Source organism: Gouania willdenowi, chromosome 21 (assembly GCF_900634775.1).
Source record: "Gouania willdenowi chromosome 21, fGouWil2.1, whole genome shotgun sequence".
Lineage (NCBI taxonomy): Eukaryota > Metazoa > Chordata > Actinopteri > Blenniiformes > Gobiesocidae > Gouania > Gouania willdenowi.
The window spans coordinates 19441216-19455305 of record NC_041064.1 but is presented as its reverse complement, the minus strand read 5'-3'; the positions used below and the strand labels follow the sequence as shown (position 1 = coordinate 19455305).

General features: G+C 37.4%; 2 protein-coding genes across 2 annotated transcripts; one reads left to right on the top strand and one right to left on the bottom strand.

Moving 5' to 3' along the window:
• Positions 1 to 515: 515 nt before the first annotated feature.
• cln5 (CLN5 lysosomal BMP synthase) lies at positions 516 to 5443 on the bottom strand. Its single transcript, XM_028436882.1, has 4 exons — positions 5221 to 5443; positions 3993 to 4167; positions 3328 to 3553; positions 516 to 1606 (listed from the first exon to the last, which is right to left on the bottom strand). The coding sequence occupies exons 1-4, from the start codon at positions 5313 to 5315 to the stop codon at positions 1119 to 1121; spliced, it is 984 nt and encodes a 327-aa protein (XP_028292683.1). The 5' UTR covers positions 5316 to 5443; the 3' UTR covers positions 516 to 1118.
• A 739-nt stretch (positions 5444 to 6182) lies between these two features.
• LOC114455551 (glutamine amidotransferase-like class 1 domain-containing protein 3A, mitochondrial) lies at positions 6183 to 11419 on the top strand. Its single transcript, XM_028436883.1, has 4 exons — positions 6183 to 6419; positions 8628 to 8799; positions 10757 to 10955; positions 11036 to 11419. The coding sequence occupies exons 1-4, from the start codon at positions 6234 to 6236 to the stop codon at positions 11229 to 11231; spliced, it is 753 nt and encodes a 250-aa protein (XP_028292684.1). The 5' UTR covers positions 6183 to 6233; the 3' UTR covers positions 11232 to 11419.
• The last annotated feature ends 2671 nt before the right edge of the window (positions 11420 to 14090 follow it).

The window sequence follows — 14090 nt, the reverse complement described above, 5'->3', positions numbered from 1 at the left end:
CGGAAAGTATTCAGACCCCTTAACATTTTTCACTCTGTTTCATTGCGGCCACTTGATAAATATATATAAACAGTATATACTATTTTCTCAGTATATATAAAGGTCATATACTCTTTTCTCAGTATATATGAACAGTATATACTATTTTCTCAGTATATATAGTTTAAGCTGGGAGGTCTAGCTCAGGTCCTAAATTGTCTCTGTGTAGTTAGTATATTTATTGTTTTGGATGTCACACTTTAGGACAATGAAACTCCAGAGAATACAACCCATTAGGGCCAAATTAAATAGAATTCTGTATCAGAAATTCTTTTTTCCCTTTTATTTTTCTGCTCACCTGTCTTGAAATAAAACTTAATTTGGAAATGTCATATTTTACAGTAATTAAAAACGTGTGAAATAATTCTTTGTGTGCATTTTCCTCACTTTTCCCATGATGCCTCACCGTGTTCACATGACGACACAATAGTGAATTAGGTATTAGTTTAACAGTTATTAATGAAACAGCCAAAACAGAGCGTTTATACCAAACTTTATCCTGTGGTAGAAGAATAAACTCTCGTTACATCAGGCGGATGAGGTCAATGCAGAAATGCATGTCAACAGTGGATTTTGTGTCCTCTTGGTATGGGACAGGAAACCACAACCTGTTTAATGGTCTGTCCTCTACCGTACCCACGTCTCCAAGCAGGTCTCGACAACAAAAGTCGGATCTTTAAAGTTTCTATAGCAATATTAACAGATCTTTAAAAAAAAAAGAACGAAGATTCCCTGGGAAATCTTACCACAACAAACCGTTGAATTTTGACTCAAGCCTGTCTTGACAAATTTGGAATAATAATCCTGACCTGTGTTTATCTTTGTTCTAACAACATGTAAACCACTGAAGTTTATAGAATGAACAATATTAGCATTGTTAATCTCTTTGTGAAACTTAAAATTGTCCCCTTAGGTTTTTTTCAAGCAAAATATGATTAAAAATTAGGGGAAAAAAACCCAAAAGTCATGAAATATCACAACAGCAGGAAAAGAAACAATCAGTAATTGCTTGGGGGGGGATCTACATTCTATTTCCTTTGATTTCAGGTGTTTACATATTTTTGGCAGGAAGACATTAGCTAAGGCAGAGCCACTTCTTCATATATAATCTTTATGTATGGAGGCTTCATTGGCAGATGCCAGTACTCAAAGTTGTAGTAGAGATAGAAACTCTTGTCAACCATTACCTTCTTATAAGCTTCCAACAGACTCAAAGCTAAGTCTAAGAACGACTGGTGAGGCCGGAACGGGTGATAAAACTTTCGAATGTCGTCGGCAAGGTTTTTCAGAGCTGGTTGTCCAAATATGGTGCTGTCATTGCCCAGAAAGGTGGGCTCCCCGCTGTACAGGTAGATCTTAGTGTAGTTGGTCTGTGACTGGCTGGACAGTTTGGCTCCCAGCTGCACCAGCTTCCTGTACGTGCGGTGGACAAATTGTGAACAGTCGTAGGACTCGAACCATGTGGTGGCGTTGGGGGTGGGATCAGACTGGACCGTCCATGTCTCGTAGTAGATCCCAGTTTCATTGTCGCTCTGCACCCAGTGGGCCAAGTCATTAAACTGGGTCCCTGCAAGAGGACAGAAACGAGTGTGATGCATTATTGAAACTCAGAAAAGTAGTCCCAAAGTAAGTTCTCATTTCATCGTAGAAATATGATCGCGTAATGACATTAATCCATAGCATTGGCCACATACATCAATAAATCTAAGATCATTTGCTTGGGGAAAAAAATTATGTAAAAGGTTTAAATTGACACTCAAAAGTTTGTTTTCATCTCCACCGTAAACACTCCTTTTGGTGACATGTCCGTGCATTGCATTATGGGATGTGGAGTCCCATACACGGATGTATTGGAGTGTTTTTCCTTCATTTTTACTGTGATTTCTTGTGTTTCTTTGCTAGACAATGAGGACAGTGATTCACTTGAAATCAATTTTCTAATTTACACCCGGTATTCCCCATGATATCAGAATGAAGTAAAAAAATTAAATAATAAAAACACACTTTGCATTTATCTCTGACTCCACATCCCAAAATGCAATGTGCATAACTTTATCAATAACCAGTAGAGCTCAAAACAAACTTTTACATCATTCATTTCTACAGAAATGATTTATTCATGTATGAGGTTTACACTATGGATTTATCTGATGTAAAAAAAAATAATCATTAAATCTGCTTTAATCTTCAGTTTTTTAACCTCTGTAATCATTTAAATGTATAGACAGCTGCTGAACTCTGATCCTTTATAACACGTGTCAAACTCAAGGCCCAGGGGCCACATCTGGCCCTTTAAAGTTCCCAATTCGGGCCACAGACTCATTGTGGAAATCACCGACTGATTTAGTTGTGGATATCTTAATCTTAAAACCTCCAAATACACAAATTTAATGAAACTGCACCTTTTTTTTTAACCTGCTCTCACAGTTTACACCTATATCACACAATGGCAGTCATTTTTAATCTCAAATTGTTGTAAATAATCTAAATTATTTCAAAATCCTACCATTTTCCTCAAATTATTCCCCAAGTTAAACAAATGTCACAATATGAAGGAAATTTAAGCTCCTGCAGGGACTGACATCTGTCACTTATTGCACGAGAATGATATAATTGCTTGTTTGATCACCTATAATCTGCAGCTCACTTGGGATTAAACTGGTCCGTAATTAGTCCCTGAACTAAAATGAGTTTGACACCCCTGCTTTATAAAAATGAATGAATATCATTGTGAGCAGTGTTATGGCTGGTGCCTCCTGGCCTCTCTGCCTTTCCGTCCTCCCTCCCACCTAACACACCTGATTCACGTCAGTAATCAGAGGAGCTGTATAAAAGGCTGAGAGGATCAGCAGGAAGAGAAGCATGACGTTAAACCAGCAGCAGACGTGGGGCGTTTCTTCAGCGCCCCACTCGACATCTTTGTAAGTTTGTTATTTTTGTTTGGGCTGGAGATTTCTGGTAGTGCTGTTTTCCTGTTTATGTAATTTAGTTTTTTGTAACTTTTTGTAGTTTGTAGGGTGGACGCTTGGTGTGATGGGCCTGTAGGACAGGCCCGGTGTCTTCTCTACTTTTGTTTAGTTTGGCCAGGGTTCCCTGTCCCTTTATTTCATTCTGTTGCTACTTTTAAGAACTGTTTGCTAATTCTGTGTGGCGTCATTTACGCCTTTGGGTTCACATCCTAGAGGGGGCTGTAACAGTTCCAATTCCATAATATAATAACTAATACACATGAAGCTAAATACTGAATGCAAATCTATTAATGATGCTTCTTCTCAGATTCAGGATTACCTGTGATTTCACTGATTTTCTCCAGGGTGCCGTTCTGTGACCAGTGAAGGTCATCGATGCCTCGAAAAAAGCACGCTGCTCCCTGGTTGCACCAGAAAGGCGGATACACATCTGGCCTGATGTGAGGGAAGGTGCAGTTTCCCAGCTGGAACAGCTCGTACCACTCCATGGTGAAGTTGGTTCCTGTCGCTGAGCTGCTGAAACCAACAGCATCGTGCATGATGTGCTGCGAAACACACAGGGATGGAACATGGCTGAGGGATAGAATAACTACACATTGTCTTTAAAAGAACAGAGCGCTCACAGAAGATTTAAAGCATCTTAAGTCACAAAATACATTTTCAGTTGCACTTTAAAAAAAGGAACTATTATACAGTTCTGCATAGTTACTGTAAAGCTAGAATTTAAATGGAAAGGCTTCTTTATTTGTATTGTTCCTTTATTTAATTTTTGTTCTGACAATGAAAGATAAAAAACAGTACAGTAATTTCAGTTATTTGTCTAGTCTCATTTTGTAAAAAAAAATAATCATCCGAGTATCGTAAATCAAATCGTATCGGGAGTTGAGTGAATCGTTACATCCCTACTTAATAACATGCAAGGGGTGATCTAAGCTTCAAAGTCATCTATAATTCCCATAAAAATATCTGAATAATTAAAATTACCAGTTTGCCCAGTAAATCTCCATACTTAAACTCCCACACCGGCGTCTGCAGCCGATAAACTGAGATGACGTCACTGTCCTTCATGACGGGGATCCGCCCATCTCGGTCTCCAGTGGGACAGAACGGGTACAGAGCTTTACAGTACGAGTCTACAGCAGGTCGACGCTCGAAACGCCTGTGGATGACATGGGAAATAAGAGCCAGCAGCTTGGTTAAATTACGTTTATTTTATTTCTTTACAAATGGCCACAACTGGTCCCTAACTGTGTCTCACACCGGCATTAGGAAATCTAGACAAACTATGTTAATCACTAAAGTTTTGGTCTACATTGTTCAAACAACAAATTACAAAAGAGACAAAATGAGCCGATATTACAGCTGGGAATCCATTTAATTTTATTTGCAATTCAATTTGTTTCTATTCTCAATCAGGTTAAAGATGTTTCAGTCACTACCAATTTTACTTGAACATGGAAAATATTCCCAGAGATCTAATGCTGTAAATAGTCAAAAGTAACGGTGCAGTATTAAAAATATTAATGTTTGTCTACATTAAGAGTGTAGCCCACAGCACTGCATTGTACAAAGCAAAAAAATAGACCTATTAAATAATAGATTTTGTTTCATTTATTTCTATTCACTTTATGAACAAAACAAATCAAACTGTCAATCTAAATTATTTCCAATTTACGGGGTGACAGTTACCACACACATTCTGCAAAAAAAAAAAAAAATGTATAAATGGTAATTATACTGGCATATATTATATAGATACGAGGATTCCAGAGAATTTAGACCAACAGTGTTTTTCTGAATCACGTGATCATTTTTTCCCCCCACACTGTTGACACATCGTATTCTTTTCTCACCAACTTTTAAACACAGTTTTGTGCATGCTAGCTATGAGATAATTATTGTAATAGATCACAAGATCATCAAAAATGTTGTCGTTTTTAACTTTTACAGGTTAGGGGCGGGAAACCAACAGCCATATTTGGCAACACTGGCCTTAAATAATGACTAGTACATGATAAACTTTCATTAACAGATAATTCTTTGAAGCTGAAAAAAGGCAGAATGTTAATGGCTTCATCTTAAAACGTGTCCTGATTTATTAAAAAAAAAAAAAAAAAAAAAAAGAATTTGATCGTAACATGTATCAAACTGTGTATTTTAAGCAGCAGCTTCTCAGATACATAAATACATGTATATCCGTGTGTTCTCCTACCTGTAGGGAACTGGCCACTGCTGCCGACTATTCACCATGAACGGAACCAACAGGTGAAGAAAAAGCAGCAGCAGCAGCAGCTCTGTGTGAGACATGTTGAAGTCGGAGGACAAAAACACGTAATTAAACAGAAAAACCGCAACTCAACACCGAATTCACATGATTCCCCATTACTTCCTTATTAATGGTCACGTGGTTTTGTTGCGACCGCCGCATGATGTCACATGACGTCGCCTGACACAAGTTAACTTTTAATAAACTGGGAAACAGAGGTGATTTTCTACGTAATAAATAAATAAAAACGGTTTCAAACTTATGTTAAGTTATAAAAAGTTGTAGGAGGGGGTTACTTTAAAAAATAAATAAATAAAGTTAGTTTAAAAATCTTGTAATTCCTAATTATGACTCTTGTATTTCAATGACGTTGTTTGATATATTTAGGACTTTTGTATCCCAGTACCTCTTAATCGTACACTTAAGATTTCTGTATTTCACAATTTCGAATTCTATCCCAAGAATTATGACTTTTTAAATCTCGTAAATATGACTTTTGCATCTCAGAAAGATGATTGTTTATTGTGATAATTAAGATTTGTGTATCCTTGTAAATATTACCTTTACCTTTGCATCTCAAAGATTTTTTTTGTCCTGATAAAAAAATATTTTATTTGTTGTAAATATTACCTTTGTATCTCTTAAAGATTATTTTGTCCTGATAATAAAGATTTTTACATCTTGTAATTACTACTTTTTTAAAAAAAATCTGATAATCAAAATTTTCGCTCATTAATTCTGGTTCTTATAGAGGTAAATTTCTATCTTAAAACCAATATTGTTTTTTTTTTTTTTTTTCTCAATTATTTTTGGTGGTAAACAAAATATTTTGTATATTTTTGACCTGAAGAGCGCCATCTTTGTTAATGTCAGTTCCGTCCTCCGGCCTGCAGAGGTCACTGTAGCTCAGCCTTATTTTCCGAACCAATCATCATCAGAAGAAGCTCGTCCTCTGCGCCATGCTCAGGCTGCTGTTGCGCGGTGGTAAACCCGCACTCACTGTGACCCGCAGCTTTCACTCCACGCACATCGCGCGCATGGAGAAACACGTGGCTGTGGTGCTGTCAGGCTGCGGGGTTTATGATGGCACGGAGATCCACGAGGCTTCCGCGGTGCTGGTTCACCTGAGCAGGGGCGGAGCGTCTGTAAGTCAGTGACAGACACCTGTTACAGAGCAACAGCATCCAGTCATTCAAACTTTATTAAACTTTATCTAGAACAGGAAGACATACAGTTACATACATCATGGGCTTATCTCTGTTGTTTACACTATATATACGTGGAGGAAGTGGCTACATGTTATATTTTAAATGTAAATAGCAACTTAAAATCATGGGTAATTGGCTTGTTATTCACATTCTCTCAATTAGACTAAAGTTCGACACCGTAAATTCAGTACATCAAAGTTGGATTAATCCATAAAACTGTAAATATAGACTTTTTCCATTAAGTAACAAGTATTTATTTATTTATTTTTTGTTGTATTTAAAAGTTGGCAGTGGCCATCGGTACCTGATACGTGTCAATAGACCGACACTCTATCCGTACGCAGAGCCCCTCATTGGCCACTTTAGGTCACGTGATAGATGCACCACGTGACTTAAAGTTCCGTCAGTTGTATTTTAGCTCATATTTATTTTTAGCTACCCCACTAACCATTTTATTTTAGCCCTATCCCTAACTCTAATCCTATCCCTAACCCAGGAAATACCCTAAAATGTTTATTTTAGTCAAATGTGTATTTTTAAAGGTGGAATTTGCTGTGTTAAATATGTTAAAATAAAAAAAAATGTGTATGTCAAAAGTGGGATTCAAACCCACGGCAGCGGATGGAAGAATCATTGAGTCAGGTGCCTTAGACCACTCGGCCATCCTGACACTGTGATAACACAGTCACATTACGCTTATGTAGAAAAGGTCATCTTTCGTACGAATAGACCAGGGGTCTGCAACCTGTGGCTCTTTGACACTTTTGCAATGGCTCCCTATAGCTATAAGAAAATATTAAAATAATGAACTGTTTTTTATTACAGATGTTATTAATGATAAATGACATTGACACCAAATAAAATCATGATATAATAATATGTCAACCTAAAAATAAATCACAATGTGCAATAACTCTCATCAACCATAAACTTTCCTTGCACCTGTGGTTCACCTTACGTTTTAAATCTCTGGTAAGATAACTAAACTAACAAAAAGTCTCTTCTGGAAGAAAATAGAGATTTTATTTGTGTGGGGAAATATTTCATTAACTGCCAATGTGCCGGATTATTAAGCATGCTTGTTATGTTGCAAGAATCTAGCAATTAGCATGTGTTGACTGACATGATCATGTTATCGTGTTATCAAATTCAAGTTATTTTTTTGTAGCACTACAAAATAAATACATCAACTAAAAAAAAAAAAAAATCATCATTATTAATATTATTCAATATATTTGTAGCTACATATAGAATTTTCTACACTATATTGTCTTCATTGAGAAGGTATTTTTTTTGGCTCCGGAAGGGTTTTAATCCAGGTGAGAGGAGGAAAAATGGCTCCTTTGAGAATAATGGTTGCAGACCGCTGGAATAGACTGTCAGTATATAGATATGTATTACGTAACTAAGAAGTTAATTTCAGCTGTAGTCGAGAGGCTTTTGATATAGCTTTACCATATCATATTATGTATAATAATGGGACATACTGTCAATTGTAGTTGTAGTTTTTTTTAATTTTTTCAATGAAAAAACCCCAAAACTAAAAAACAGCCCCCCAAAAAAACCTCTAACTTTACCCAAATATGTATTTCAGGCAATTGCTAGTTCCCTTAAACAGTTCGATGTTAGATTACCATGTTGAGACGTTTCCACAAGATTCAATTCATAGGAATACCTCAAACATGAAGTTCTTCAGCGTGCCTAAAGTTTGTTGTAGATCAGTCAGTGTCTCATCACAGTTTAATTTGGCCTTCCACTATTTTTCCAGCACATGTAAACCATGCACCACATGTTTTTTGTCCATCTTGAATCAGTTCTAGATAAACCAAATACATGAAGTTCATTTTTTTGTCTTTGTCGTTTTGGAAATTACACTTCATTGATCGTTTTTAGAAGGTTCAGAAACGAGTGAGTCGTGCAGAAATAAGATTTATCAGCAAAACAACCACATAATCTATACTCGAGTTATCCATCTAATTTACTGCTATTGTTTTATCAAAGCACCAATAGTTACCCTTAAAGTATTGATTAATACATTCAATTATAATTTTGTGTGTTGTTGTTGTTTGGTTGATCTTTTGTCAATCATATAGATTTTTATTGTTGATTAATGAACAATTTCTCAGACTTTGTTTTGCATTGCAGGTGAACATGTTTGCTCCAAACATTGATCAGATGCATGTAGTGAATCACCTGAAAGGTGCTCCATCAGAGGAGAGCAGGAACGTGTTGGTGGAGAGCGCCAGGTTGGCTCGAGGAAACATCCAGGATCTTTCCAAACTCAGTGTCAAAGAACATGATGCTATTATCTTCCCAGGTAAGAGCGCAGCCGTTCCAACGCTCAGATCTGTGCGTACGACCATATTCACGCAAGCTTCGGTATTTATCAATTTTATTTAAATAAAGGGATTTGTTAAAGGTCCAGTATTATGCTATTTTTCACCTATCTCCATTTGTTCTAGGAACCCCAAAAACATAGTATTTGAGGTTTATTTTCCCAAACTCGCCTGTTTTCCAGAGTTTTAAGCCTCTGAAAAGTCACTTACTGAGCAGTTCTAAAAACGGGCTGTTTTGGGGCCTACTTATGCATATTCATGAGTAGACGTGTCTATAGACACTGACTCCACACAACAGCTGATCACTAGGCATCACTCTTGTTATTGTTTACAGCCGAAAAACTGCACATTACAGTAAAACACATGGATATTTAAGCGGCTATTGCGATTGTGAGTCAGACAAACACTCTTTCAGGTTGTGTGTGTGGCAGCAGCAGCGGAGTCGATCAGCTGAGTCAGCTGATTCAAACACTCACCGGAGCTGCTGCGTTGCTTTCTTCTTCTCCTCTCCACTTCTTATTACACGAATAGTCCATTCAAGGTGATAGTCCACTGTTTTGTCCAAAGAATGCGTCGCATTGAGTCACAAACACGTCAGATCACGTCAAAGGAGATACGAGGCGATATAACGGGTACTAATAATGGAACTGCTCCCTGGGTGCTACATCGTTGCTGTCCACTGCTCCTCACGGAGGAGTTAAATGCAGATAACACATTTTGTGTATGTAGCTTTACATATATGACAATAAAGTATAATGTATATTCTATATTAAACCACAGTGATTGTTATACCTGTGAGGTAGTTTGAGAGGGAGGAGCTCACATTCTTAATAGGGTAGGAGAAGCCAGGATTGTCAGGAGGAGGAGTTTCCGCTAGCTTACGTCACCGGGAGCAGGGAAAATCCAACTCTCCCATTTGGAGCTGACTTTTTACAAAATGTGGAATAATAAGGGAGGGAGGAAACAGAACATTTTCAACTTTGGCCCCCTGCATGAGGCTAAAGGGATGTATATCACTGTAGCAACACCATTATAAAGTGATTTTTCATAATCCTGCCCCTTTAAGTTAGTTATAGAGAATTTAATTTAACCTCAGCCTGAGTCCGTTCCTGTACATCAGGGGTGTCAAACTCATTTTAGTTCGACGGCCAATTACGGAGCAGTTAACATTGTTGTGCCATAGTTTGCACTTCCTCTTTTGTGAAGCACTTTGTGGCTTTGGTCTGATATAAATAAATGTTACATACTTACAACTATGTATACATAAAATTCAAAATATGTAAGAAACTGACAATATCCAAGCAATATCAGTCCCAACAGGGTCTTCACTTTAAATTTCCTAGATTTTGTGACCATTTTTATATTTAATTAAGGGAAATATTGTTATAATTTGATGAAAATTGAACGATTTTTTAAGAATTTTGAGTTTTTCCAACAGCTTAACGACTGCAATCATGTCACACAATGAGTGTTGAGTTTCATTTTTACAATGATTCATGTTTTTTTTGTAATTTTTTTTACTTTCTCCTGTGGACCACATTGGATGCTCCAAAGGGCCGGATTTGGTCCCCGGGCCTTGTGTTTCACACATGCGCTTTACACCAACGCTGTTCACTTCAGATGTGGGGAGGCCGATTTTCATCTCGGAAAACTTTGTTTTTCTTGTCAATGTTTGTTTGACCTTAGTGGGCGGGGCCTCCGAAACCAGAAATATTTAAGGGCGTGACATGTTAATGACGATCAAATTCAGCCGCCGCATTTATCAACACTCGTACACTGGGATTGGTCAGATAAGAATGTTTCATAAATCACACGTGTGTCCTGTGGTATGACAAAGTGTTGCGCTCAAATCTGCCCCCGTTTTCACACAAGGTTGATAAATGAGGGCCCATGTGACGGTCAATAGGAAGTGTGTCCTTGATATTTGACCTTCTGCAGGAGGTTTTGGGGCTGCGAAGAACCTGTGCAGTTGGGCCGTGGAGGGAAAGGACTGTTCTGTTAACGAGCAGGTGAAGTCCGTCCTGCAGGCGTTTCACGGCGAAGGCAAACCCATCGGCCTCTGCTGCATCTCACCTGTCCTGGCTGCTAAGGTGTTTCCAGGCTGTGAGGTCACTGTCGGGATTGAAAAGGATGACAAGTGAGTTCACACTGATGCAAGAGCTGCAGTTTCTTTATGTTTGGAAACGTGTTTAAATGTGCTTTCATGTTTTCTCTCAGGTATCCAGACACCACAGACACAGCAACAGCCATCAACCAACTGGGCTGCAAACACGTGAGCAAGAGCGTAGCTGAAAGCCACGTGGATGAAAAGAACAAACTGGTCACCACGTCAGCCTTCATGTGCAACGCTAAGATCCATGAGATATTTGATGGGATCGGATCCATGGTGCAGGGCGTCCTAAAACTGGCCTAGTTTCATAGAGATTTATAGTAATGCTCCTAACTCACATGCAGAGGATAAAATGTGCACGTAGTAGATGTGAAAGCTTTATCATCTGATCCATTATTAGTCAGTATTCTGTTTGGCTACATTTTTCATGTTTAGATATAATATAGGGTGATATGTTGTACAAAAAGCTTTAATAAAATGGTTAAAGTGTATGTTTTGGCTCTGTTATTAAACACAAAAATATTTAAGAAGTATAATTTATTAAAAAAAAATAGATAGTACTAAAAAATTACCTAAATAAAACCAACTTTGCATGTAAAACACTGATAAAGGATTTGCTATATTGTCATTGCAACAAGTACAAAAGGTAAGGTACAGGCCATTCAGTGCAAAAAGACAAAGTATATAAGAAATATGAAATATATAAAATCTTTGTTATAATAAACACAATACGACAAGATGAAATAAAATTAATTAAGCACAGTCTAAAACACAAGATTGAAAAAAATAAGTACATGAGGTGCAGAGGAAAAAAAACGGCTATTTTCACGCAGTGTCAATAACGTTTCATCTTCAGAAAACCTTTAAACTCTTTCCATTGGCTCCTAATTTTGGATCATTCCAGTGATTCATGGGGTAATTTTATTTTTCATTTTCACAAATAGTCCCACAATGACGTTTCCACTCACCATGTCAGTGTTGTCACTCATATCCTGCCTTCCATTCTAGATAATAAGATTTAAGTTCATTTGCTGAAAAATGCATTAGGTTCTTTGTTTTCCTGCTGAGCTTTGAAGTGTTTTGATGTGACGGCCAAATGTTCTGTGAACCTCTGCATGAGGAGTCGGAGCTGCAACCATTTTCGAGTGCATTCCAAGGATGTGGATGAGATGATCAACTGCAATGTGCTCTGACTTGAAGGACACATTATCAACATTCATGTCAGCATTTAGAAGAATAATGACCATATTTGAGCATCAATACTGGAAGGCACACACGGAATGTCTATTTTAGTTGTGTGTGAGTAGTTTGGCTGTTTGGGTTGAGTTTTTTTTAAGTCACTAGTGCAGCGCCTGTATAGGTAGTATGTATTGCTATAGAATAGTGGGAGGTTAAGTAGCTTTTTCATGGATGGTCAAATGAGGATGTGTTTGAAGGTGGGATGTCAGGGACATTTTGGTTTGTTGTGAAATGTGTAGAGTGACAACTATTGTGTTTTCATATATTTTGGCTTTTAGCAAGCACACTGTAGGGAGTTGAACCCCATCTATTCCAATTCCAGTTTGTTGTCCTCGCGAATCCGGATCTCCTCAGACCAGAACAGACACGGTCCGGACTTGTTTAGTGTTATTAATCCACAACAGGCAGTTTAGATCATTGTAGTCCAAACACATCTGACGTCGCACACCCTTGAACCATGCAGCAGCCATGTTGAAAGTCTCAGGTCAGTCTGATCCTGATCTGCAGTGATATTTGAGGAACACACACACAGACAGACAGATTCCTTGCTTTTATAGAGGTAAGGACTGATGAAATCACTGTGTAGGTAGGACTGATACCATCATCACTGTAGAGGTTGGAGTGATGACATCACTGGAGATAGGGCAGATGACATCACTATAGAGGTAGGCTAATGACGTGACTGTGGTAGCTCCGCCCCGGTGGACAATTTCATGAAATAATTCATTAACGGTATCATTGCAGTCCAAACTAATCCAACGTCGCACACCCTTGAACCAAGCAGCAGCCATGTTGAAAGTCTCAGGTCAGTCTGATCCTGATCTGCAGTGATATTTGAGGAACACACACAGACAGATTCCTTGCTTTATAGATAGATTTTTGTGTATTTCGGTTGTCGATTTGTAAATTTTTCTGTTTTGTTGTCCTTTAGTGTAATTTTATGTGGTTATATATATACATGTGTGTTTGTTTTGTGTATTATTTTCTAACACTCCAATTTTAATTCTCATAATGTGGGGCTATATGTAGTATTAAAAATGGACATAAACATGAATTAGTAAAGACATATTCCTAATTTTAAACCTCCCTGTGAAGTGTTTTTAGGTTCTTTAACATTATTTGTTACATTTACATCCATCTTACTATAAATTATTGATGCTATACGCCACACACTCTGCATTTTGGAGATTAATGTGACTTTGTAAAATCCACAATCGATTACATGAATTTTGCAACTTGATATTGTTTTTCATTGCAGTTTTGGCTACAAACCCTGATGTTTGCATGTTTGGGCTTTTCTGTGCTGTCTGAATGTTCTCCTTATGCTTGCATGTGCCTGTGTGTATATGTAAAGTGTCTGCGGGAATGAATTAAGGATGACTGGAAAATGATTATCAAAAATGATGCAACATTAATAAATATAGACAGTAAGCTCACATCAAATTCCCACCACACACACACACACTTTGAATCCAAGCTGCATTTCTATGTGATCTCCACTGGGTGTCACCCTTTCTACATTTTCAAACTATTTCTTTCAAAGATCTGCAATAGTTTTAGTTCCCCTTTATTTATTTGATAAGCAGTAAAATGTGGGTGAATTTGTTTATTTCAATCCGATCTATTCTGAGTGGAATGTGAGGCTTTAGCTGGCCTAACTACTTTCTTAAGATATATTTAATTGACAATTTCCTCATATTTTCTAATGCCTTGAGGCCTTCAAAATCAGTCGTATGGGTTGCTTTAAGCATCAATCTGCAATAGTAAAACCATATCTGTAAGGATTTATTTGTCCTGTTTTCTCTTCCAAATTGACAGAGGAAAAAAAAAACTTCTATTGAACTCTTTTCCCCTTTAGTTTTTGTAATGCAATGTGATTATACAGTATTTTTGTTATAATAATAGATTAATATTGATTCTTTG

Coding starts and splice junctions, on each gene's coding strand:
- cln5 (XM_028436882.1), bottom strand. CDS start 5,315: ATGTCTCACACAGAGCTGCTGCTGCTGCTGCTTTTTCTTCACCTGTTG. Junction 3,554..3,992: donor GAGATTTACTGGGCAAACTG/GTAATTTTAATT, acceptor TGTGTTTCGCAG/CACATCATGCACGATGCTGT. Junction 1,607..3,327: donor GAAAATCAGTGAAATCACAG/GTAATCCTGAAT, acceptor GTCCTCTTGCAG/GGACCCAGTTTAATGACTTG.
- LOC114455551 (XM_028436883.1), top strand. CDS start 6,234: ATGCTCAGGCTGCTGTTGCGCGGTGGTAAACCCGCACTCACTGTGACC. Junction 6,420..8,627: donor TGAGCAGGGGCGGAGCGTCT/GTAAGTCAGTGA, acceptor TTTGCATTGCAG/GTGAACATGTTTGCTCCAAA. Junction 10,956..11,035: donor GGGATTGAAAAGGATGACAA/GTGAGTTCACAC, acceptor GTTTTCTCTCAG/GTATCCAGACACCACAGACA.